The sequence below is a fragment of the Myotis brandtii genome, unplaced genomic scaffold (assembly GCF_000412655.1).
Source record: "Myotis brandtii unplaced genomic scaffold, ASM41265v1 scaffold112, whole genome shotgun sequence".
In the NCBI taxonomy this organism is placed as follows: domain Eukaryota; kingdom Metazoa; phylum Chordata; class Mammalia; order Chiroptera; family Vespertilionidae; genus Myotis; species Myotis brandtii.
Window position 1 is genome coordinate 14,246,569 of NW_005353838.1, and position 23,926 is coordinate 14,270,494.

The 23,926-nt window shown below is 44.5% G+C and overlaps 1 protein-coding gene across 1 annotated transcript in view; it reads left to right on the top strand.

The window, feature by feature from the left end:
• Window positions 1-23,926, top strand: part of THAP4 (THAP domain containing 4) — a 41,133-nt gene that overhangs the window by 14,417 nt on the left and 2,790 nt on the right. The window contains exons 3-5 of the mRNA XM_014547178.1: window positions 15,267-15,426; window positions 17,148-17,257; window positions 18,174-18,277. Of these exons, the coding sequence (XP_014402664.1) occupies window positions 15,267-15,426; window positions 17,148-17,257; window positions 18,174-18,277 (374 nt within the window). The remainder of the gene's footprint in view (window positions 1-15,266; window positions 15,427-17,147; window positions 17,258-18,173; window positions 18,278-23,926) is intronic.

Here is a 23,926-nt window from a genome sequence, read left to right on the forward strand (position 1 = left end):
AGCAAGGAAGCCTCATGTTTGCTTCCAGCTGCCTGGCTGCCGGCCGCCATCTTGGCTGACAGTTAATTTGCATAAGGATATGCTGATTAGCCAATGGGAAGGGTAGCGGTCGTACGCCAATTACCATGTTTCTCTTTTATTAGTGTAGATTGTTGTGCAGCCTTCACCACCATCCATCCCCATAGCTCTTGTAAATCTGAAACTCTATCTATGAAACCATAACTTGTCCTTCTCCCCTCCCCCAGCCCCTGGCAGCCACCATCTAATTTCTGTCTGTGATTTTGATGACTCTAAGTACCTCATGTAAGTGAAATCATACAATATTTGTCTTTTTATGACTGGCTTATTTTATCAACATAATGTCCTCATTTTGTACCTTGGTTGCGGGCATATCCCCAGTGGGAGGTGTGCAGGAGGCAGCTGATCAATATTTCTCTCCCATCGATGTTTCTAACTCTCTGTCCCTCTCCCTTCCTCTCTGTAAAAATCAATAAAATATATTTTAAAAAGGATTTCCTTCCTTTTTAAGGCTAATATTCCCTTGTGTGAATGGACCACATTTTGTTTATCCTTTCATCCGTCCATGGACACAGGTTGCTCTCACGTTTTAGCTATTGTGAGTGATGCTACTGTGAACATGGGTGTGCAAAATATCTCTTTAAGACCCTCCTTTATTCTTTTGGGTGTATACCTAGAAGTGGAATTGCTGGATCATATTGAAAATCTACGTTTAATTTTTTGAGGAACCATCATACTGTTTTTCAGTGGCTGTACCATTTTCCATTCCCATCTCTAGTGCACACAGTTCCATTTCTTCTGCATTCTTATCAACACTTGTTTTCCTGTTTTGATAAGCCATCCTAATAAGTGTGAGGTGGTATCTCATTGTGATTTTGTTTTGCATTTTCCTAATGATTAATGATGTTGAGCATCTTTTCATGTGCTTTTTGGCCATTCCTATATCTTCTTTGGGGATTGTCTGTTTATTTATTTTTAATATATTTCTTTATTGATTTTAGAGAGGAAGGGAGAGGAAAGGGTGGGGAAGAGAGGCAGAAACATCAATGATGAGAGAGAATCACCAATCGGCTGCCTCCTGCACACCCCCCACTGGGGATCGAGCCCACAACCCAGGCATGTGCCCTCGGTTGGAATCAAACCTGGGACCCTTCAGTCTGTAGGTCGACACTCTATCCACTGAGCCAAACCTGCCAGAGCGGATAGTGCCTTTTTATATTTATTTAAAATATATTTTATTGATTTTTTTACAGAGAGGAAGGGAGAGGGACAGAGAGTTAGAAACATCGATGGGAGAGAAATATCTATCAGCTGCCTCCTACACACCTCCCACTGGGGATGTGCCCGCAACCAAGGAACATGCCCTTGACCGGAATCGAACCTGGGACCATTCAGTCCGTAGGCCGATGCTTTATCCACTGAGCCAAACCGGTTAGGGCAGATAGTGCCTTTAAAAAAAAATTATATATATATATATGTATATATGTCTTTATTGATTTTTTGTGGAGAGAGAGGAAGGGAAAGGGAAAGAGAGAAACATCGAAGAGAGAGTAAAACATCAGTTGATGCCCCCTACTGGGGATGGAGCCTGCAACCTAGGCATGTGCCCTCACCAGGCAAGAATCTACCAGCAACCTCTTGGTGTATTGGAAGATGTTCAATCCACTGAGTCACACTAGCCAGGCTGGATAGTGCCTTTTGATGTACAAAAACTTTTTTCATGAAGTCTAATTTGTCTTTTTCTTTTGTTATCTGTGTTTTGGTGTCTTATCCAAGAAATCATTGCCAAGTTCAGTGTTATGAAGCTTTTGTCCTGTGTCCTATGTTTTTGTCTGAATTTTATTTTTTTAGGTCTTTAGGTCTTTGATCCATTTTTGAGTTAATTTTTGTATACATTGTTAGGTAAGGGTCCCACCTCATTGTTTTGCCTATGAATCTCCTGTTTTCCCAGCACTATTTGTTGAAAAGACTGTCCTTTATCCACTGAATGGTCTTGGAACCCTGGTCAAAAATCATCTGATCAGTCCTGGTCAGGTACTCAGTGGTTAGAGCATCATCCCCATATGCCAAGATTACGGGTTTGATCCCCAGTCGGGGCACATACAAGGATCAACCAATGAATGCATAAGTGGAACGACAAATTGATGTTTCTTTCTTTCTCTCTCTCTTCCCCCCTCCTTTCTCTCTCTCTAAAATCAATAAATAAAAATAATAATAATTTAACCAACAAAAAGATAAAATAATAATTTGACCACATGTGCAAGGCTTTATTTTGGGGCTCTATTGTGTGTCTTCAATTTCTTTCTGAAATGTTTTATAGTTTTCATTGTACAAGTCTTTCACTTCCTTGGTTAATTCCTAAGTAATTATGCTTTTTTAAAAAAAAATGTTTTTATTGATTTCAGAGAGGAAGGGAGACGGAGCGAGAGATAGAAACATCAATGATCAGAAAGAATCATAGATTGGTTGCCTCTTGCACACCCCTTACTGGGGATCGAGCCCACAACCCAGGCATGTGCCCTTGACAGGAATCGAACCTGGGACCCTTCAGTCCACAGGCCAACGCTCTAGCCACTGAGCCAAACCAGCTAGGGCAGTAATTATGCTTTTTGATGCTATTATAAACAGAATTGTTTTTGTAATCTCCTTTTCAGGTTAGTGTATAGAAATGCAATTGATTTTTGTGTGTTGACTTTGTATCCTGCTATTTTTGCTGAGTTTATTTATTAGATCTAACAAATTTTTTTTGTGGAGTCTCTAGTAGGATTTTCTACATATGAGATCATCTCACCTGTAAACAGAAATAATTTTACTTCTTTCTAATGGATGTCTTTTATTTCTTTATCCTGTCCAATTGCTCTGGCTAGAACTTCCAGGATCATATTGAATGGAAGTGGTGAGAGTGGGCATCCTTGTCTTGTTCCTGATCTTAGAGGAAAAGTTTTCAGTGTTTCACCATTAATTTTGTTGTGCACTGTGGGTTTTTCATACATGGCTTTTATTATGTTGAGGTTGTTCCCGTCTGTTCCTGTTTTGTTGAGTGTTTGTATCATGAAGGCATTGAATTTTGTCAAATGATTTTTCTACATCAATTGAGATGATCTTGTAGTTTTTCCCTTTATTTTGTTGATGTGGCATATTACATTGATCCGTATGCATATGTTGAACAGATCCCTTGCATGCCAGGAATAAATTCCACTTAGTCATGGTGTATAATCCCTTTAATACACTGCTGAATTCAGTTTGCTAGTATGTTAAGTATTTTCACATCAGTGTTCATAGGTGATATTGGTCTGTAGCTTTCTTTTCTTGTAGTGTCTTTGCTGGTCTCATAAAATGAGTTAGGAGTGTTTCCTCCTATATTTTGGAAAGATTTGAGAAGGATTGGTATTAGTTTAATTCCATTGTGGTCTGAGAGCATACTTTATGTGATTTCTATTCTGTTAAATTGGTGAAGGTGTTTTGTAGGACCCAGAATGTAGTCTATCTGGGTGAATGTTCCATGTGAGCTTAAGAAGAATGTGCCTTCTGTTGTTGGAATGAAGTAGCTTTTAAGGGTCTCCAGAGAAACAACCAATAGTGTGTGTGTGTGGAGAGAGAGAGATACATAAGAGAGATTTCTTAGGAATTGACTCCCGAGATTATGGATGACAAGCTAGAGAGCCAGGAGAACTGGTAGGTCAGTTTAGTCCCTGTTCAAAGGCCTGAGAATTGGAGGGTGTAGGAGATAAATCCTGGTCTGATTCCAAAGGCCCAAGTGCCAGGAGTATAGATGTCCAAACAGAGAGCAGATTCTCCCTTCCTTTGTTTTGTTCAGGCCTTCGGTGCGCTTATAGGAGGGCCTCTGCTTTATGCAGTTCTCCAAGTGAGATGCTAATCCCTCTAGAAGTATCCTCACAGACACACACACAGAAAGAATGTTTTACCAGCTCTCTGGGCATCTTCTTCACCCAGTCAGGTTGACACATAAAATTAACTGTAGTACCTACAGATGTCAGATATGTCCAGTTGATTGATGGTGCCGTTGAGTTCAATTGTGTCCTAAATGCTTTCCTGCCTGCTGGACCTCTCCATTCTGTAGAGTGTGTTGATGTCCCCACCTGTGACAGTGGATTTGTCTGTCACTACTTGAATTCTGTCAGTTTTGTCTCACGTGTTTTGATGCCCTGTGTTAGTACATAGACATCAAGCATCAGTGTGTCTTCTTCGAGAATTGACACCTTTGTTGTTATGTAATTCCCCTCTTTACCCCATAACTTTCTGTGTTGTTTTTTTTAAAATATATTTTATTGATTTTTTACAGAGAGGAAGGGAGAGAGATAGAAAGTCAGAAACATCGATGAGAGAGAGAAACATCGATCAGCTGCCTCCTGCACACCCCCTACTGGGGATGTGCCCGCAACCAAGGTACATGCCCTTGACCGGAATCAAACCTGGGACCCTTCAGTCCGCAGGCTGACGCTCTATCCACTGAACCAAACCGGTTAGGGCTACCCCATAACTTTCTTGTCATGAAGTCTGCTTCACCTGAGACTAATTTGTTTACTCCAACTTTCTTTTGATTCAAGTTCTCATGATACATCTTTCTCTGTATCTACTTTAATCTGTGTTTTTATAAAGTGGGTTTCTTATAGACAACAGGGTGATGGGTCTTTTTAATCTACTCTGACAGTCTCCTTTTTGTTTGTTTTGTTGTTGTTAATCCTCACCCGGGGATATTTTTTCCATTAATTATTTAAAGAGAGTGGAAGGGAGGGAGAAGCAGAGAGAAAGAAAACATGGATTTGAGACACATCGATTGGTTGCCTACCATATGCACCCCAACTGGGGGCTGGGGATCGAGCCTGTAATCGAGGTATGTGCCCTTGGCCTGAATCGAATTGAGACCCTTCAGTCCCCAGGCTGATGCTCTAACCCAGTGATGGCAAACCTATGACACGCATGTCAGAGGTGACATGCAAACTCATTTTTTTTGGTTGATTTTTCTTTGTTAAATGGCATTTAAATATATAAAATAAATATCAAAAATATACGTCTTTGTTTTACTATGGTTGCAAATATCAAAAAATTTCTATATGTGACATGGCACCAGAGTTAAGTTAGGGTTTTTCAAAATGCTTACACGCCGAGCTCAAAAGGTTCGCCATCACTGCCTAACCACTGGTTTTGCTAAACCAACTAGGGCAGTCTTCGTCTTTTAATTGGTATACTTAGAGCTGGTATACTTAGACCAGGGGTCCTCAAACTTTTTAAACAGGGGGCCAGTTCACTGTCCCTCAGAACATTGGAGGGCCGGACTATAGTTTTAAAAAAAAACTATGAACAAACTCCTATGCACACTGCACATATCTTATTTTGAAGTAAAAAAACAAAACGGGAACAAATACAATATTTGTATTTGCATGTGGCCCGCGGGCCGTAGTTTGAGGACCCCTGACTTAGACCATTCACTTTAAAGTGATTATTGCAACAGTAGGATTAATATATGTTGTGTTTATAACTACTCTCTATTTGGTTTTGTTTTCTTCCTGTACTTTCTGCCTTCTCTGGTTTTAATTGAGCATTTTATTTTATTTTAATTTCTCCCCTTCCTTAGCATATCAATTATTCTGGTGTGGCTCAGGAGTTGAGTGTCGACCTAAGAACTAGGAGGTCGCGGTTTGATTCCTGGTCAGGGCACATGCCTGGGTTGCAGGCTCTATCCCTGTCAGGGGGCATGCAGGAGACAGCCAATCAATGATTCTCTCTCATCCTCCTATATAATAAAAAGCTAATATGCAAATCGACCAGTAGAACAACCAGTTGCTATGATGCGCACTGACCACCAGGGGGCGGGTGCTCAATGCAGGAGCTGCCCCCTGGTGGTCAGTGCACTCCCACAGGGGGAGTGCCGCTCAGCCAGAAGCCCTGAGCTGGGCTCACCACTGGCGAGCGCAGCGGCAGCACTAAGGATGTCCGACTGACGGCTTGCAGGGAGCAGGCCTAAGCTGTCAGTCGGACATCCCCTGAGGGCTCCCGTACTGTGAGAGGGCACAGGCCAGGCTGAGGGACCCCCCTACTCCCCTGCCAAGTGCACGAATGTCGTGCACCGGGCCTCTAGTCATTGATGTTTCTGTCTCTCCCTTCCTCTCTCTGAAATCAGTTTTTAAAAAAACACCACAAATGGCCATACTGTCTGTTCCTTAAAGACAGAACACTGTCTTATGCTGGCATCTCCAAGGTTTCACATTGTGTCTGGCATGTACATGGCTGGTAATTGAAGCAGCAGAACTTGAATTAATAACTTGCACATTCCTGTGCTATAAGAACTGTGGTGATGCCTTTCCATTTAACGGATGATAAAGCGAGGGCTTTGCTATTTCTTTACCTGTTGTGCCATGCCAGTGGGACCCAAACGGATCCCACTAGTAGTGTGCTAGGTGGTGTCCTCTCCACTGGGGATGGCTAGTGCTAGGCAAGCAGCAGGCAGTCTTTGCTCTCCCTACCCTGCTATGCTTTGCAGTTAGTATCATTTCCAGTGTGCTGGGGTGGGAAACACTGTTGTCACAGAGCGCTGTGAGGGTGGGAGGTGCCAGGAAGAAGTCTGTCTCTAGGTCTCAGTGAGTATTTCCTGTCATTGAGTCCAGGTCCGTATGCTGATACATTTGCCAAGAGACAGAGCAGTCTCTGAGTGTCCACTTTAAAAGACGGGAGGAGTGGGCGGCTAGCACTCTGGGAGACAGACAGAAAGCGACATGTTTCCAGAGTGACTGTTCGGAAAGAAGCAGCTTTGCTATGTGCCTGGCTGCCTGACATTTTCCCTGTTGAAAAAGTCATTTCCCTCTGTCGTCAGTGGAAGTAGCTGAGGGTGGAGGTCCCCCTTTATCCTCCACACAAGACATGTGACCTCTCTGGCCTGACTGACCTTCATAAAATTCAACTTGACCTCTCCTCCCAGCTCTAGGACTCGGTCATCTCCTGGTCTGTCTTTGTCTTCCATTTTTTTCTGAGGAGTCATCTTTTTTCTTTTATTTATTTATTATTAAATCTTTATTGTTGAAAGTATTACATATGTCCCCCTTTGTCATAGTATCAGTTGGATCATGCCTAACATTTCTTTTTTTTTAAATCTCTATAGTTGAAAGTATTACATATGTTCCCCTTTTTTCCCCCCATTGACCCCTTCTAGCCTGCCCCACCCCAGGCCTTCACCACCCTATTGTTTGTGTCCATTGGTTATGCATATGTGTACAGGTTCTTCAAGTTCTTCAGTTGATCTCTTCTCACCCACCTACCCTCCCCCCACCTTCCCTCTCAGATTTGAGGAGTCATCTTTTATAGGGAACTACAGTTCCCAGAATGCATTCTTTAGGTTTGGCATTCACTTCCTGCCGAGCTCTTTAACAGCCAGGTGCAAACATTTCCCGTCAATTGGAAGAAAACAACCTTGAAGAACCTTGCTGGTGTTCGGAGTTTAGAAAATTTAGGGATGGGTAAGCCTTCTTTCGCTGCCTCAGGCCAAAAAATGAAAATTTAAGTTTCTTAGAGAAAATTTAATGTTTTTTGCATATTGGTTGACTTTAATAAAAGAAAAATGAAATCTAGAAAAAAATGCATAGGAAAGCCTGTCGAATTTACTTGAAGAGGTTGAAAGTGGCAAATAGATTTAGATCCTTTATTTGTTTGACTTTAAAATTCATTTTTTATAATGAAGTATAATTTATGTAGGTAAAATACACAAATATTAAGGATATAGTTTAATGAAATTTAACAGGCTCATGTAACCTGACATTTGGATTTTAGAATTATTTTGTTGGTGGTTCTCCTCCCTCAAAGCTTCAGTGAAAACAAGGAAAGATGCGGCCAGACAGGTTGGAGCAGTGGAGGAACCTGTGGGCACTGCTGGCGAGGAACCCACCTGCCTGCTGATTATTTACTGCCAGTCCTGGTGTCCTGTTCAGATTAAAATTCCTTACAGTTCAAAGCAAATAACAGCAAGCCAGGACCAAATGTGCAGTGTTTCTCAAGAGTAATTAGATATCCTGGTGCAGACACCTCAGGGCACATGCCTGGGTTTCTGTCTCTCTCTCCTTCTCCCTTCCTCTCTAAAATCAATAAAAATATATTTAAAAAAGAAAAGGAGTATCCTCTAGTTTTCAGCTACCAAGTTTGTGTATCCATCAGAAGTGCCTTATTTATCATGCTGTGTAGGTATTTCATTTTTGTATTCTATTCACTTGGACATCGACATGAATTGATATTGCCTTTAACTCCTTTCTGTCAATGTGCATCTCTTTAGTAATTTCCACTACCTAAATGCTGCTGCTATGTCTGGTGCGCGAGCACTCACATCGCAGTCCCTTCAGCCATTGTGTGGCTTAAACTTTGTTTTACCTGACAGTAGGGGCTTGACCCTGCTTTCTTCCCGATGTGTCTGCCCCACTTTCTGAAACACCTTTCTGAGTCACTTGATATAGTGCCTCTCTTGTTCATAGCACAGGAGTTGGTGTCTTGCTTTGTGATCCATCTGAAAAGCTTTTTCTTTATTTAAAATATATATTTTATTGATTGTTTACAGAGAGGAAGGAAGAGGGATAGAGAGCTAGAAACATCGATGAGAGAGAAGCATCGATCAGCTGCTCCTGCACACCCCTTACTGGGGATGTGCCCGCAACCAAGGTACATGCCCTTGACCGGAATCGAACCTGGGACCCTTCAGTCCCCAGCCCCACGCTCTATCCCGTGAGCCAAACCGGCCAGGGCAGCTTTTTCTTTATTATGTGAGTTCAGGTGTGGTTGCGCTTAGCTCTTATTATTTATATTGTACCTGTGCTTTTTCTTTTTAAAATATTTTTATTGATTTCAGAGAGAAAGGGAGGGAGAGAGAGAGAGAGATAGAAACAACAATGGTGAGCCCAGTCATCATAGCTTAGTAGTTGAGCCTCCGTTGTGCAGGAGGCAGCCGATCAATGACATCATTGATCTCTCTCTCCCTCTCCCTTCCTCTCTGAAATCAGTGAAAATATATTTTTTTTAATAAAAAGAAAGAAAGAAAGAAAGATCAATGATGAGAGAGAATCATCGATCAGGTGCCTCCTGCAGGCCCCCTATTGGGTATCAAGCTGGCAACCTGGGCATGTACCCTGACTAGGAATCGAACCATGACCTGCTGGTTCATAGGTTGATGTTCAACCACTGAGTCACACAACGTGTGTGTTTCTGTGGACTGTGTTCAGTACTTACTGTGTTTCCTTTTGCCATCATTTTTTGTTGTATCTTGGTGATGTCTGCCTTCTAGTAACATCCTCAGGGACAATTCACAGGAGCCGTGTTCCCTGAATGTTGAGACTGTCCATAGCATGAGCTCATATGTAACTTAAATTTTTTTTTTTTATCACTAGTCCACCCCACTCTTATTTTTATTGTGATAATAAAACACCTTTTTGCCCGGTCCCAAATGCCACAGACCAGCCCACGGCCACCCGACTCCGTACCGTTGGTGACTCAGGTCAATCCATCATGGCTGTGGCCGCTTACCCTGCTTTTCAGTCCCTGAGGCTTGTGTAACTTAAAATTTTCTTGAGAGCCACATTAAAAAGGTAGAGAGAAGCAGGTGAAATTAATGTTCATAATGTATTTTGTTTAACCCAATGTTATCTAAAACATCATTTTCACGTGTAACCCACCAGTACTTAAAATTACTAAGGTATTTGTTTTGGAAACCCAGTATGCTGTACACTTAAAGCATACCTTAGTGGACCAGCCACACTTCCAGTGCTCACATGTGTCCCCCAGAGGTCCTATTGGGCAGCACAGGTCTGTGGCCTGCCTGTAGAGGAAGTTGTGGTGGCTGTAGAATCCGTGGCTCACTTTCTATCGCTGCTTCTTGTAAGTGTGGTGATGATGTCTTCTGCCACTGAAGTTGCCGTGGAGAAACCACTGTCCTGCTTTCCTGCTCTGTGGCCTCTCCTGTTCTGATTTTCATATGAATGGAGTCAGGCCATACGAGGCTTCTAATGTCTGGTTTCTTTCCCTTAGCACAGCGTTTTCAAGGCTTTGCTATGTCTTAGTGAGTGTTGGTGCTTCGTGCCTCTCTATGGCTGAGTAGCACTCTGTTGTCTGGATGGCCCCATTATTTATCTGTCCAGTGAAGGGCTTTGGGTTGTTTCCGTGTTTTGGCTGCTGTGATGCTGCTGTGAACACTCGTACGCAGTGTTGTGTGTGGATGTGTTTTTTCGGGTCTCAGGTGGGCTTACTGCAGAGTCCTGAATCCAGCTCAGCCTGGGGAACCAACCACCAAACTTTTCCCAACAGTGGAGTGTGAGGGTCTCTAATCCTTATAATTTCATTTTCATTCCTTTTATCTTTTCCCTCCTCTTGAACTCATTTCTGCCCTGTGTCCCGTCTCATGTTTCCCAGCAGTGCCCTTCCCCTTTGGTTTCATTTGGTTGTGCTCTGATGAACACTTTTTCTTCTTCTTTGGGGATTCTTCAGCTTTTCCCACTTTCCCCGCTCATGTCTGGGATCTGCCAGTACAGCTGCGTGGTTCCTACTACGGCCTGGCCCAGCTCAACCCAAGGTCTTGGGGCCTTGCCCAGGTGAAAGGATCCACACACTCAGAAAACCTAAGAAAAGGAAGAACACTGGTTTGACATGGCATCATATTAACAAGATGATTTTTTAAAAATATGTTTTATTGATTTTTAGAGAAAGGGGAAGGGAGAGAGTATGTTACAGAGAAAACCGGAGAAGAGCCGAGCAACGTTTAGAGAGATGGAGTTACATTTATTATTATTACGCGCGGGCCCAGAGGAAAATGTCTCTCAAATTCTGGGCCAGATCGCACAGGAGGTTTCCTGTATTTATACCATTTTACCTTCTTTGTCTCCCAAATATGGGGTTCTGTTCCGGTCCCCTTTGCAAGTTCTTAAAGAGCCCCTATGTGCTGGCGCTTTCAGACCTCGACCAAAGGCTTGGCCTGATGCCAGCACTGATAACTTCGTCTGGAGAAGGTTTAATGGCCTCTCTGAAATGGGAGTAGTCTTATTTTCCTTATTATTTAAGCCAGCAAGCATTTACAGAAGCCAGAAATAGCAGGGTTAAAATTTCAAACAGCAGTTTTTATATAAGATGGATGCTTCAGGTAGAGAGATAGAAACATCAATGAGAGAGGACCTCATCCATCGATCGGCTGCCTCCTGTATGCCCCCGGTGCGGGGATTGAGCCTGTGACCCAGGCATGTGCCCTTGACCGGAATCGAACCTGGAACCCTTCAATCCACAGGCCGATGCTCTATCTACTGAACCAAACCACCTAGGGTCAGGACGATTTTTATATGAGAAGTCACGCAGGCCCTCTGGGCCAGAAGGACTGTCCACCGACTCTGAGATCCAGAAATGTGAAATCAGCCTGGCCTGTGTGGCCCAGTGGTTGAGCATCGACCTATGAACCAGGAGGTCATGGTTTGATTCCCCGTCAGGGCACATTCCTGGGTTGTGGGCTCGGGTTGCGGGCTTGATCCCCAGTGTGGGGCATGGAGGAGGCAGCTGATCAGTGATTTTCTCTCATCATTGATGTTTCTATTTTTCTCTCCCTCTCCCTTCCTCTCTGAAATCAATAAAAATATATTAAAACAACAAAAACACCCCTCCCCTTATTACACTAGTACCCAGGGTGGGTGGGGGGCCCCTGAGCCGCAGGGTTGGTATCCTAGGCTGCCCTGCACCTGGTTTCTGGCTTTCCTGGTCAGATAGGCCATGTTTCATGTATGCTGACCAGGACCCAAGGTCAGGAATGGAGTAAGCGGTGACCGCGGGCTCTGACCGCTCTGTGCTGCACTTGCCTTAGGCCGCCTGACCTCCCCAAAGCCTGAGGTCTATAAAGATGTGTTTTCAGGGCGGCACTGAGTCTGCCAGATGGGAAGATGCTCTAAGACCACAGCTGTCTGTCTGCAGCATACTGGTTTCTATTTATTCTGAGAGTTTGGGCTTGGACTGTCCTGCTGACTGACTGTTGCCTTTAGTGTCAAGCTTCAAACCACCCAGCTCCTGTCTTGCATGTCAGTCAGTGGCAATTTGTCTTCTCGGTTGTTCAGGCTATAAACCTCCGACTCATCTCCCTCCCTCTCATGTCCTATGTCCGAGCCATCAGCAAGTCCAGCCAGCTGTGCCTTCAGATCAGATCCATAATCTGGTCCTTTCCACCACCTCCACCACTGCCAACTGCCCAGGCCACCCTTCTCTGCCACCAGGTGCTTCTTGCAGCTGTACCCACTCTGCTCGACCAGCGATCTTGGCTCCATTGAGACCTCCAGGGCTCTGTCTGCTCAGAGTCAAAGCCAAAGCCCTCCCCAGCAAGGCCAGCCTGGGCAACCCAGGACCTTTGTGTCTGTGGCATGTCTGCCTAGTCCACTGTTCCCCAGAGTGGTCTCACACACTTCTCGGAGGCTGGCCTTGCCCCTCTTAAGTAAGATCTCAAAACGCTCACCAATCTTCATTTCCCTTTCCGGCTTGTCACCTAATGTACGGTAAATTCTTCCTCTTCCTTATTTCTTTGTGTATTGTCTTCCCTCACTGGAATGTAAGGCCACATGGTGGGCTGGGACATTTGTTTTTTATTAGCTTTTGTTAGCTGGCTGCTGTTTGCCTCCTGTGGAGATGAAGATAACAGGCAGCTCACAAACATCAGCAGCAGCTTCTTCTAGTCTAGAACTCTTGATTCTGAAGCTTTTATTCCTTAGCTGCATCAAAGATTGTAACTCACATTCTGATTTTAAATTTTTATTGTCTAACTAGAGGCCCGGTGCACGAATTCGTGCAGGGGAGGGGGTGTCGATCAGGGCCTGCTGGCTCGGGGGAGGGACCGCAGGAGGTTGGCCAGCAGGCCCCGATCTAGTTGTGTAGATGTGCTGAGGTAGTGGCACGCAAAGACCACAGACAGAGTGCCCTAAAATGGCCTGAACACCAGCTAATCTCTGAGGTGGAAATACAGCTCTACTTCACTGCCCGCACTTGGGCCGCCTCACTCTCCCCGGGGCAGAGTTGCTGACAGACAAGACAGGTTGTCTCTCCTACCTCAGCCACACATTTTTTCAGAGCTCTGCCCCCAAGCATGGTAGGTAGCTGACTTCGGCCAATGGTGGCACACTGCCATAGGAGCGCTAGCCAATCAGCAGTTGGGAGCCCGGAAAGGCATGGGGCCAAACTAGAAGTGGCTGATGGGGGCAGAAGGTCAAGCGGTGTGCATGCATGGTTCGGTGGCAGGGGTTAAGATGGTGGTGGTGCTTACTTTATGTCTTTGCAGTTAGGCTGCTGCCTTGCCCCTTCTGCCTCCTCCGAGCTGCTACTCTGTCTCAATCGGGGTTGCTCTCCTCCTACAGGCTTCCCAGACCCAGATTCTCCAGGGCCTGGAGCCTTAGCTGGGGGGAGGGATCGGCCAGTGGGAGGGGCCACGGGAGGTTGGCCAGCACAGGAGGTTGACTGTGGGAGCGCACCGACCACCAGGGGGCAGCTCCTGCATTGAGCATCTGCCCCCTGGTGGTCAGTGCGCGTCATAGTGACTGGTCAACCATCATTCCAGTCGTTTGGTTGTAACAGTTGCTTAGGCTTTTATATATATAGATGTTTGTTCAAAATCACCAATTAAAACATTTGAACATATTTATTTCTTTATTGGAAGGACTTCTATTAATAATTTGATTTATTTTTCAGAGATACAACTGTTTCTTATATACATTTATGTGGTTTATGTTAATGGAATTTGGTTACTTCATCTACAATTGCGCATTTGTGGGCATAGAGTTTTTTGTAGTGTTGCCTCTTATTTAATGTCTAAAATTATTGGCAATTACACAACTTTTTTTAAAAAATATATTTTATTGATTTTTTTACAGAGAGGAAGGGAGAGGGATAGAGAGTTAGAAACACTGTTGAGAGAGAGAGATATCGATTAGCTGCCTTCTGCACACCCCCCACTGGGGATGTGCCTGCAACCAAGGTACATGCCCTTGACCGGAATCGAACCTGGGACCCTTTAGTCCACAGGCTGATGCTCTATCCACTGAGCCAAACCAGTCAGGGCTACACAACTTCTTTTAAAAAATGTGTTAAAATATACAAAAATAGAATTTTCCATCTTTTACTTTTTATAAATATTTTTATTGTTGACTAGAGGCCCAGTGTACAAATTTGTGCGCCAGTGGGGTCCCTCAGTCTGTCCTGCGGTTGGGCTGAAACCGGCTCTCTGACATCCCCAGAGAGGTCCCGGATTGCAAGAGGGTGCAGGCCAGGCTGAAGGACCCCACCGGGGCCGGAGAGAGACTCAGGAGGTTGGCCAGCTGGGGAGGGGCTGCAGGAGAGCTCCAAGGCGTGTCTAGCCCATCTTGCTCAGGCCAGACCCCAGCAGCAAGCTAACCTACTGGTCGGAGCACCTGCCCCTTGGTGGTCAGTGCATGTCATAGCAACCGGTCAACTCTCTGCCCCCTAGTGGTCAGTGCACGTTATAACGAGCGGTTGAGCATCCTTAGCATATCATTAGCATATTATGCTTTGATTGGTGGAACAGACAACCAGACACTTAGCATATTAGGCTTTTATATAGGATTATGAAAGTTGTATTGGCCAAAGCTCTGCAGTTGCCATCCTCACTGTCAAACTTTCTGTAAGCAATTTGAAAAGGAAACACTGAAAGGGAGCTGCTACATTGGAAAGGAATGGATTTTCACCCCCATTCCTATTCAGGCTGTTACATTGCCCTCTGTGGGCCCAGGAGTCTATGCGCCATTCCCCGTTCTGCCCATTATGTTCTTCTCTTGGGCTGGGGCTGCCACCAGCTGGCCACACAGTCTCCTCTTCAGTTCCCAGTTGTCTCAGCCTTGGTGGGACACTTCTCCAGCTCCAGAGCCCTTCACTTCCCTTCCTCCTGGATATTATTCTCCCAGGCTGCTTCCAATTTATAGCCAAAGGTTGTATAATTTCAGAGACCAAGGTGCTTCTGGAACTCCGATCTCTTCAATGGATCTCCTGTTCTCCCTTCATGTAGGAGATACCACATTCTGACACTGATCTACAAGATGACATTTACTCATTGTTTGGCATTTTTCTCCCCCTCTTGACAGGTGGCTGGTAGCATGTTTAGAATCAGCAGGATCCGCTGTAAATTATGAGGCATGTGCTGACCGAGTGTGCTTCCACACAAAGCTCAGCAGGGCTCAGTCAGAAGGAGACCAGTGGACACGGAGCCACTGACTGTCTTTTCCATTTGTCCTCAGAGCCCCCCAAGATGAACCCAGTGGTGGAGCCGCTGTCCTGGATGCTGGGCACCTGGCTGTCAGACCCTCCGGGAGCTGGAACCTTCCCAACACTGCAGCCCTTCCAGTACCTGGAGGAGGTGCACATCTCCCACGTGGGCCAGCCCATGCTCAACTTCTCGTAAGTGCGCCTGAGTCTCCGGGAGAATGCCAGGTGGGAAGGGCATGTCCCAGAGAGGCTCCCTGCACTTGCAGCTGAAACATGTGGTGGGCAGAGACAGGACTTTCTGGCTCCTGTGTATGTGATGATGCTAGGCTGGCAAGATGTCAGGTGTGTTACCCCAAACACAAAATAAGTGCTCGTGCTTAACTAAACCCTTCACCTAATATTACTGAAAAGGAGAGAGCTTGACTTTCTTTCAGACTTACCCCTGAGCTGATTGAGGTCTCAAAGGAGCTGTTAATATTTTGCTTCTCAGGTTCTTATTAGACAACAAAGCAGAGTTCCTCCAGCTGTGTGCGTTTCACCCCAGCCCCAACCACAGGAGGCAGGTCGTAGTGTCAGGTGGCTAAATAGAAGGGAACCAAGGGAAGGTGGCTGAGAATATTTTTATTTTTAATTTCAGAGATAACACACAGTTTTTAAAGTTTAAGCAATGAAAAAATATAAAAAGTAAAAGTCTGCCCTTTCCCAATATCCGCTGTACATTTAATTATATATTAAGGATCTTATTAAATTAACTTGATTCTGTTTATGTCATGCCTAGAAACTTCAAAAGGATTTAGAAGACCTTGCTTTTAGAAATATTAACTCATACCTTATTGTATTATTCTTGACTGAATGGATGAGGGCAGAGTAATATTCTGTACATAACACCAAAGAGGAAATTCTGGATAACACAAAATAACGGGCAGTATAAAACAGTCTTGTTAAACAGTGGGCTACAACCCAAAGATAATTTTGTGACTACAGTACAAAGTATCTATTTTGGTGAATAGAATTGTGAGGGTGTTAGACTATGATCTAGAGCAGTGATGGCGAACCTTTTGAGCTCGGCGTGTCAGCATTTTGAAAAACCCTAACTTAACTCTGGTGCTGTGTCACATATAGAAATTTTTTGATATTTGCAACCATAGTAAAACAAAGACTTATATTTTTGATATTTATTTTATATATTTAAATGCCATTTAACAAAGAAAAATCAACCAAAAAAATGAGTTCATAGGTTTGCCATCACTGATCTAGAGTGTATTTCTCATTAGGGTTGTGGAGGGATGGCATGTGCTGTGGCCACCAGCACTGCCCTGTTCAGGGTTCGATTCCAATGGCAGCTCGCAGTGCTGGCAAAGTTCTGTTAGAGTCTAAGTGCAGAACTGTCAGCGCAGCTGTCTCTTCCATCACTGTGAACTTGCATCATGATGCAGGTTGATTGATAAGAAGTGGAGTCCTGACTCAGGGCCTGTTCTTTTCCCCACCGTGTAGATGAGTGGGTGTCCAAGGCAAGATGATAGCTCTGGGGAGGGCAGACCTGGTATAAGGGTGGGATTTGGTGCTGAGGCCTGAAGCATGTCAGGTGTGGGCTAAAAGGGCCTGGGAAAGGGTAACCACAATTATAAAGAACATGTTGGCTGTCCTTGAGGTGGTGCCAAGCACAGTGGAGTGTTTGTGTGGGGAGGTTTCAGGGGGTGCTTTCAGGCTAGAGGTCGAACCCCTAATGCACCTGGTGGCCACAACCCATGAATGTGGTTGCTCAAGTGTCTTTCCATGTGAGCGAGAAGTGTATTACCTTGTGCTCAGTGGGGGCCTTATAAAGTGGGGAGGGTGGCCGCCGAGCCTGCATTGAGGGCCCTGCATCCCTGCCCTCACCTATGCCCTGTCCTCACCCCCTGGTCCCCGTGCAGATTCAACGCTTTCCACCCGGACACGCGGAAGCCCATGCACAGAGAGTGCGGCTTCATCCGGCTACAACCCGACACCAACAAGGTGGCCTTCGTCAGCGCCCAGAACACAGGTACCTCTTGCCAGCCAGCCAGATGGCCCCTGGGTGAGGTAGCGTCTGCCTCTGTTCTTTCAGTCGCTCCAGTGTCCCTGCTCACAGACATTTTGTGGGAGTCAGTTGGGAGGGGGACACAGACCTAATCCTGTGGGTCCCTTTCAGGGCAGGAAGCATCAGGACAAGTGCAGTGGGGCCTGCAGGTGGGGAGTCAGCAGGTGGAGTCCTGTCTGCAGTCTCTGAGCTCCACAGGAGGTGGTAAAGAAGTGTTTCTGTGAGAACGGGCTGATTTTTTTTCCGCCTGAGTTCCTTCAATGACAGCACACTCCCCGGCTCCCGGGTGTTTCCTATGGGACATGCCCCTAGGGAGAGAGCTAGACCAGGGAGGCTCACTGTCCGTCTGAAAGCTCTTGTCTGGAAGTCTGCTTTGCCCCTAGAATGAGGTCATTCTAAAATAGCTTACCAGGTTCATCAATTAGAAATGACACAGAACCCAGCTGTTGACTTTTACCTGCTCACTGCCTCAGATGAGTCTCACTTCCTGGAAGCAGGTGGACAGTTAGGACCAGCCCAATCTGGAATGGAGCCCAGGACATTGGTGGACTGCAAGTCAGTGGGCAGCCAGAGGGATGTCCATTTCCCTGGCCACCTTTTCCTCCTCTCAGATCCTAGGGGACCTATTTGAGGGGGGTGGGGAAGGCGGGTGGAAGTCAGGGCACCCCTGGAGAGGTCAACCCTCTGTAGATACCTGCCCTGGCTGTACTAGTATGAGGAGTTGTGTTTCTCCCCTCTTGATATCAGGAGGTTCATTGCAGACAAGGGGCCTTGTGGCCTTGATGGCTGCAGAGTTCAGGTCTGTTGAATCTATGAATGCAAAGATGGACAGCCAAGAGCCCATGGCAGGCTGTCATGGACTGATGGCCCTCTCTTGCAGGCATTGTGGAGGTGGAGGAGGGCGAGGTGAACGGGCAGGAGCTGTGCATCGCATCCCACTCCATCGCCAGGATCTCCTTTGCCAAGGAGCCCCACGTGGAGCAGGTGAGCCTGTCATCCCTCTCAAACGTCACTTTGTGGTGAAGGCAGGATTGCACATTGTTCTGACTTCTCACTTTGTCTTGGGGACCTGTCTGTCTCCAGGGCACATCATTCTTCCTCACTTACATGTCCTGGCTGGTGGGCAGGGAGATTCTCAGGTTCCTTGTTTTTCTGTCACAAACATCCTTTTCCATTTGTGTTGTCCACTTTTGCAGGTATATCCACATCTGTTGGATAAATTTCTCCCAGTTGAATTGTTGGATCAAAGGATAGGTACATTTAAAATTTTGATAGATACAAGTAAATTCCTTTTATTAATGAATTCCTACCAGCATTGCATGAGTGCCTGGTTCCCTTCTCCCTTATCAACATGCTAATCTGATAAAGAAGAGATTGCATCTCATTCGTGTTTTAAATTTAACATATGAGTGAAAGGGAGGACTCCCCACACTCATTCACCATTGGTATTTCTTGTTCTGTGTACTTGATGTTTAAAGTCATTGCCTGTTTTTCTGTGGGCTTTCATTTTTTTTATTGATTTATGGGGGCTTTTTATATACTATGGATATTAATCTGTTGTCTGCATTTCCCCATTTGGTGGCTTGTGTGACTTTGGTTTATGATATGTTCTACCCACGGGTTGTAAGCTTTACTGTGGTTGCCTCTGGGGGTCTTTTCCTTTGTGGTGTGTGGATTTGGGTTCGTGCTCAGAAAATTGTTTTCTCCAAAATGATAAAATTCTTCTTCCATTTTTCTTGTACTCTTATAGCTTTCCTTCTTACACTCAGACCTTTAGTTTCTCTCAGATTTGTTTTTACAGGATGCAGTGTATAGTTCTGACTTTCCTCAGATGGATGAACGGTGACCCTACAGATTTGAAATGTCATGCCTATCACAAGCACATCCCCCATAAATAGGGGAAGGGGCCTGTTTCTTTCTTTTTGTCTTTTTAAATAGTAATTTAAAATCATCTAATAATTTAAAGTTACCACACTTTGTTATATTTTAATGTCTAGGGAAAGTTCTTGATTTTTAAAATTTTCTTGATTAGCTCTGGCCAGTGTGGCTCAGTTGATTGGAGTGACATCCCATGAAACCAAAAGGTCTTGGGTTTGATTCACATACCTAGGTGGCAGGTTTGATCCCCGGTTCAGGAACATGTAGGAGGGAACCAATAGATGTTTCTCTCTCCCTCTCTTTCTCTTCCTCTCTCAAAAAATCAACTTAAAAAAACAACACATCACCTGGCCTGTGTGGCTCAGTTGGTTGAGTGTTGACCCATGCAGCAGGAGGTCGCCGGTTCAATTCCCAATTAGGGCACATGCCTGGGTTTCGGGCTCAATCCCCAGTACAGGACATACAGGAGGCAGCCAATTGGTGTTTCTTATCTCATCAGTGTTTCTCTCTCCCTCTCCCTCTCCCTTCCTCTCTCTGAAGTCAATAAAAACATATTTTAAAAATACACATATCCTTAAGTGAGGGGTTTTTTTTTAATGCTAACTTTTCTTGGTTAATTCTTAAGCAGTTCCTCATTGAGATAACCTGTTCAATGAGCTTGTCCAGGTCCATAAAATATAAATCAAGATTGTGTGAATACACGAATTAAATGGGGGAGAACTGGAGTCTTTCCATGGGTAGTGCTACACAGCAGCGTGATGGTGTGCTGCAGTAATTTCAGGTCTAGTGTGGTGTGTTCAGTAGATATCAAAAATGTATTTCTTTATCACTTAAATCATATAGGTCTTGGCCATTTCGTGGTAGAGTGAAGCCTTAAGTGCCGTATAGTTTCTGTTGCTATGTGCATAGACTGTTGTCTCCATTTCATCTTCTAACTGTTTTTTGGTGGTTATAAGGGAACACGTGGTTTCTGTGTGTTTCTGTCCATCTGAGTCACATCTGTCAGTCTCTGACCACCGGGTCTGGGCATGGCACTGCCAGGGTCACGGGGGAACCTGTTGACCTCAGGCCTGACTCCCTGAGGTACTGCTGTGTCACAGCCCTGTTGGATGCTTGCTGGAGGCCGTGGCCGGGTCAAGAAGATCCTGTTTCTAGTGTGCTAAGAATTGTTTTCAAGAAAGGGTTTTGAGTTTCTTCAAATGCTCTTGCAGCCTCTTTGGGGAAGATTCTGTGTTTTTTCCACTTGAAGCTGTCAATGCAGTGAATTATATTAATAACTCTAACTGTTGAGTTATGTTTGAAGATCACTTCTACTAGTTATAATGAATTAAATAATTTTTTCAGATGTCCATTTTGGTATCAGTTATTCATAGAGCTCCTTAGCTGTTTCTGCCCCCTGGCAAGGGTGGCCCCCACAGGACTAAGTGGTGACCCCTTGGGAACATGTCTTAGCCAGGCACTGGGGAGCAGAGGGACCCAGACCTGGATGCTGCTTCTGCCTCCACTGTTCATCTCCAGGCCCTACCTCACTTCATTTGTAAATTCACGGCTCCTTATATCAAGATTTTCAGAGTTTGGAGAAGTGACACATATGTCCCCTTGGATTTTCTGTGTCTTCTCTTTTTCTTCTTGCCAGAGGCTTCCTATTTTATCAGGGTTTTGGTTATTTTCGCTAGAGAACTAACTTTGGGTTTTATTAATTAAACAAAAAGTGCTCTTCTGCAAAAGGAGGGAGTAGGCAGAGGTGAGGCCTGTGGGAGGGGGGACAAGAGGAGGGCTCCACTCTGCAAAGTGACCTGGCTGACCAGAGGCTGGTCTCACATGCCTGGTTCACCTTCTCCCCTGGGTTGGCCTTTCCCTGTGAGTTTACCTTTCCCCTTGGCTTGACCCTTACTATGTTCTCTTGGATTAAATATTCTTAGCATTCTGTTTTATTTCTTCTGTTAGTTTCTTAACTGTATCTTTTTTTTTAATTTTAATTTTTATTTTTTTGCTAAAAGTATTACAAAGGGTATTACATATGTGTCCTTTTTTCCCCCCCGCCCTTGACAATCCCCTGCCCTCCCTTACCCCCCAGTGTCTTATGTCCATTAGTTATGCTTATATGCATGCATACAAGTCCTTCGGTTGATCTCTTACCCCCCTCCCTCCTGCCCCCAACCCTCCCTGGCCTTCCCACTGCAGTTTGACAATCAGTTTGAGGCAGCTCTGCCTCTGTATCTATTATTGTTCAAAAGTTTGTAATGGTCTTTATTATCCATGAATGAGTGAACTGTATCTTTTTTTAATGGCTGCTTTTAGGCTATCTGCATCTTAACTTATAATCAGTGTTATACCATTGCATTCCCACTTCCCACCTGATTTTGGATAATCCTGTGCTCTTTGCAGCTGAACTTTCCCCTTTCCATTTCACGAGTCCTAACCTCACAGCTCTGTAACTCCATTTACTCTCTTGAGCTGCTGTCACCACACCTGGTCCATGTGGGGGATGGGCACACAAACACACTGCACTAGGAACCTTCATAGAATTGTTACTTTTGCTTTAGTCAGTTGACTTCCAAACAAATTATAATGAGGGGAAGTAATCTCTTATACTTATCCATTTATTTTCTTTCTGTGTTGCCCTTGCCTCTTTCCTGTCACTCTGAAATTCCAGTGGTACTATCTCCCTTCATCCTGAAGACCTGCATTAACAGTGTTTCTCATAGCACGAATCTGCTGGCAACAATGCTCTTGAGTTTATTTCACACCCAACTTTTTTTTCTTTTTCAATGTTTTTATATTGAGTTGAAATACATACAGAAAAAATTGATCATCTTAACCATTTTCAAGTGTCCACTTCAGTGATTTTTATAATTCACTTCGTTGTGCAGCCTTCACCACCATCCATCCCCATAGCTCTTGTATATTGGAAACACTATCTATGAAACCATAACTCCCCTTTCTCCCCTCCCCCAGCCCCTGGCGGCCACCATCTACTTTCTCTCTGTGATTTTAATGACTCTTAAGTACCTCATATAAGTAGAATCACATAATATTTGTCTTTTTATGACTGGCTTATTTCATCAGCATAATGTCCTCAAGGTTCATCCATGTTGTCGCACATGGCAGGATTCCCTTCCTTTTTATGGCTAATATTCCCTTGTGTGAATGGAACACATTTTGTTTAACCTTTCCTCCGTCCATGGACACTTGGATTGCTTCTGTGGGTGTGCAAATATCTCTGAGACCCTGATTTCAATTCTTTCAGTCTGTATTCAGGAGTGGAATTGCTGGGTCATGTGGTAACTCTGTGTTTAATTGTTTGAGGAACCATTATACTGTTTTCCACAGAAGCTGCACCATTTTCCATTCCCATCTCCTATGCACAGGGCTCCAGTTTCTCCACGTCCTCGTTAACACTTGATATTTTCTGGGGTTTTGATAGCAGCCATCTTGATGAGTGAGGAGGCATCACTGTGGTTTGATTTATGTTTCCCATGATCACTGCTGCTGAGCATCTTTTCATGGGCTTGTTAGCCATTCATGTATCTTTGCAGAAATGTCTATTCAAGTCCTTTGTCCATATTTGAACAGGGTTATTTGGGTTTTTTTGTTTGTTTCCTTGTTTTTTACAGTGAAATTCCAGCAATCTTTGTGATTGTTGGGAACTCTTCTTTTTTTAAAAAAATATGTTTTTAGAAAGAGAGGAAAGGGAGAGAGATATAGAAACATCAGTGAGCCCTAGCAAGTTTGGCTCAGTGGATAGAGCGTCGGCCTGCAGACTGAAGGATCCCGGGTTCGATTCTGGTCAAGGGCACATACCCGGGTTGTAGGTTCTATCCCCAGTAGGGGGTATGCAAGAAGCAACCGATCAATTATTCTCTCTCATCATCAGTGTTTCTCTCTCTCTCTCCCTCTCCCTTCTTCTCTGAAATCAATAAAAATATATTTTAAGAGAAGAAAAGAAACATCAATGATGAGAGAAAAACATTTATCAACCACTTCCCGCACGCCCCTACTGGGGGTCAAGCCCACGCTACCTCGACATAGGCCCTGGCCAGGAATCGGACCAGTGACCTCTTGGTTCATGGATCTATGCTCAACCACTGAGCCACATTGGCCAGGCCAGGATTTTTTGTTTTTGGACCAGAAGAGTTCTTAATGTATTCTGGATATTACCTCTAATATCAGGTATTTGACCGGCAAATATTTTCTTTCATTCTGTGGGCTGCCGTTTACTCTATCAATAGTGCCTTTTGATATATAAATTTTTTAAATATTCATGATGTCCCGTTTGTCTGTTTTTTCTGTTGTTGACTGTGTTTGGTGTTACATACAAGAAATCCTTGCCCAGTCCAGTGTCATGAAGCTTTTGCTCATGTTTTCTTTTAAGAGGTTTATAAATTTAGCTTTTATATTCAAGTCTCTGATCTATTTTGAGTTATTGTTATTGTTTTTGTATATACTATTAGATAAGGGTCCAGCTTCATTCTTTTGTGTGTGAATATCCAGTTCTCCCAGCACCATTAGTTGAAAAGAAAGTCTTTTCCACATTGAATGGTCTTGACAACCTGTTGAAAACCAATTAGGACAGCTAGGAATGTCTTAAAAATAAGGACCATCTCTGTTTAATTAAACAGCAAAGCCAGCCTGGGGTCTTGAACACAGAATTAGAGCTGAATTTGAATTGTTTTTTACCTCTTCCTCCCCATTACCTCCCACATTCCATGAGTCACAGAGAATTGCCCTTTCTTCCTCAGTGATAGCAGGCTA